At 46.7% G+C, this 1,861-nt stretch overlaps 1 protein-coding gene across 1 annotated transcript; it reads right to left on the bottom strand.

Annotated features, from left to right (window-relative positions):
• Positions 1-567: 567 nt before the first annotated feature.
• Positions 568-1,316, bottom strand: LOC127293594 (non-specific lipid-transfer protein 4). The gene is made up of 2 exons (XM_051323239.2): positions 897-1,316; positions 568-781 (listed from the first exon to the last, which is right to left on the bottom strand). Exons 1-2 carry the CDS (start codon positions 1,231-1,233, stop codon positions 765-767), a joined length of 354 nt encoding a protein of 117 aa, XP_051179199.1. The 5' UTR covers positions 1,234-1,316; the 3' UTR covers positions 568-764.
• Positions 1,317-1,861: the final 545 nt, after the last annotated feature.

Here is a 1,861-nt window from a genome sequence, read left to right as displayed (position 1 = left end):
CTGGATTACCATTCATACTGGGTTGAGAGTTTGAAATAAGTTACAACTGGGATTATCCAGTTCTCCATGGATTGCAACAGAGCTTTTCCCTTCTTGAGTCATGGTTTTTTTGCACAAAGTTCAAACCGTGGTTGCAAATGAGTACACAATACAAAATAAATCTCTGATTTGAACTATCGTCGAAACTGATTGTCTCAAAAAGTTTATCAACAATAGTGGGTGTTGTTATATGGCCGATAATTAAGCAGTAGAGTGCTAGTCGTTCCCTATTCATTTTCTCCCATGTGCACCTAGCCTAGGCTTGTCTATTTTCATTCAAATAAGTCCTGCTTCTTTTTTAGGAGAATCGGGCACGTTGTACTTCATCTTGTGATGGACTTGACCCTAAACCCTGAAACCAAAACCGAGATAGTTGCCATTCTAAGCCACACGACCCACCTGTTTACTGATGCGTTGTCTGTGGATGTCCTATACTTAGGTAGTTCATACTTTATTGATCAAGTAAGGCCAATATATCGTTAACTGTTTCTGACATGTGACGATTTGGGGAGCTTGCTTGCGTACACATGACAATCAAAGAGAGACGTTCACATAGGTTTAACAGAGACGAAACATTAGATGATTGGGAACATGTTTCCACAAGCACACACATGCAGGCACAACGATGTTGCTAGAGCCCCACCTAAGTGGAGCCACACATGCCTCGCTTATTCCCACACAATGCCTTCCACGGCATTCGTTCGATCGGTAGCAAAGCTGCGTTATCAAGGCAGCGTGTAATCTGTCAAAAAAAAGAAAGAGAAAACCAGACTGAGCGTTATTACGAAATCGAGAACAATATCCAAGCTGAAGCAAGAAGCTAGAGACAATATTAGGAATTAGCAGATTATGTGTACCTCCGCACTTGTAGCCGACGGGGCGGTCGGCAATGTTGCAGCGCTTGGGGATGGTGATTGCGACCTCAGGCTTGATCCCGGCCATCTTGGCGGTACCGGACAGCATGACTGCGCATAGGCAGCTGGGGCTCTTGCCGATGGTGTGCACCGCCGAGCAGCAGCTTCCCGTCGGTGCGGACTCCGGGTCGTCTGCCGCCGAAATGCATGGCGCCATTCGCAGGGCCATCCGATCGGCGGACGACTTCCCGCACTCGCCGGCAGCCTCAGCGCCCCCTTCCAGCGCGACACAGGCGAGCAGGACGGCCAAGGCAAGAAAGATGAGCGGCCTCATTGTCATCTCCCTGACTTTCTTAGCTCTGATAAACACCTGCCTGTGGTCGTTCTTTCACTAGTGCAGATCACTCGCTAGCTGCTGCTGCTGCCTACTCTGACATGGGTAGTGCCTCTTATATAGGCATATAGCACTGTTATTGTGGCAAGCAGCTCCTCATGGAGGAAGCACTTCGGACTCTCTGATCTTAGTGTGGCAGTGCAAATGGTTTCTCCACTTCGGATAGTGAAGGATATGTTGATTAGCCAGTGGGCTTCTGCCTAGGACAGCACCTAAGCCGTGGCTCTGCCATGAACATTCTGAACCTGCCACGCGCACTAAGGCATTAAGCTGGCACCAGGACTGAGGGCCTTTTGTTCCGAGATGGCAACGATCTAGAAAATCTATAAAAAAAAAAGAACATATACAAAATCACAAATGATCTCCCGATTACACTGTTAAACTTCCTGACAAAAATGGACAAGTAATTTTTTCCCAATTGAGTTTTTTGCTCACGTTTCAAGTTACTAAGGATAGATCAGACCTGACGGGTGGACCTAGCATGCACATTTGGTTGTACCATTTTAGTTTTTTTCTCCAAATGGCGGTTATAACTTATACCCTTGGCATCTACATTATCGATACATCGTGTTGC

Source organism: Lolium perenne, chromosome 1, assembly GCF_019359855.2.
Source record: "Lolium perenne isolate Kyuss_39 chromosome 1, Kyuss_2.0, whole genome shotgun sequence".
NCBI lineage: Eukaryota > Viridiplantae > Streptophyta > Magnoliopsida > Poales > Poaceae > Lolium > Lolium perenne.
This window is presented reverse-complemented; position numbering and strand designations above follow the sequence as displayed.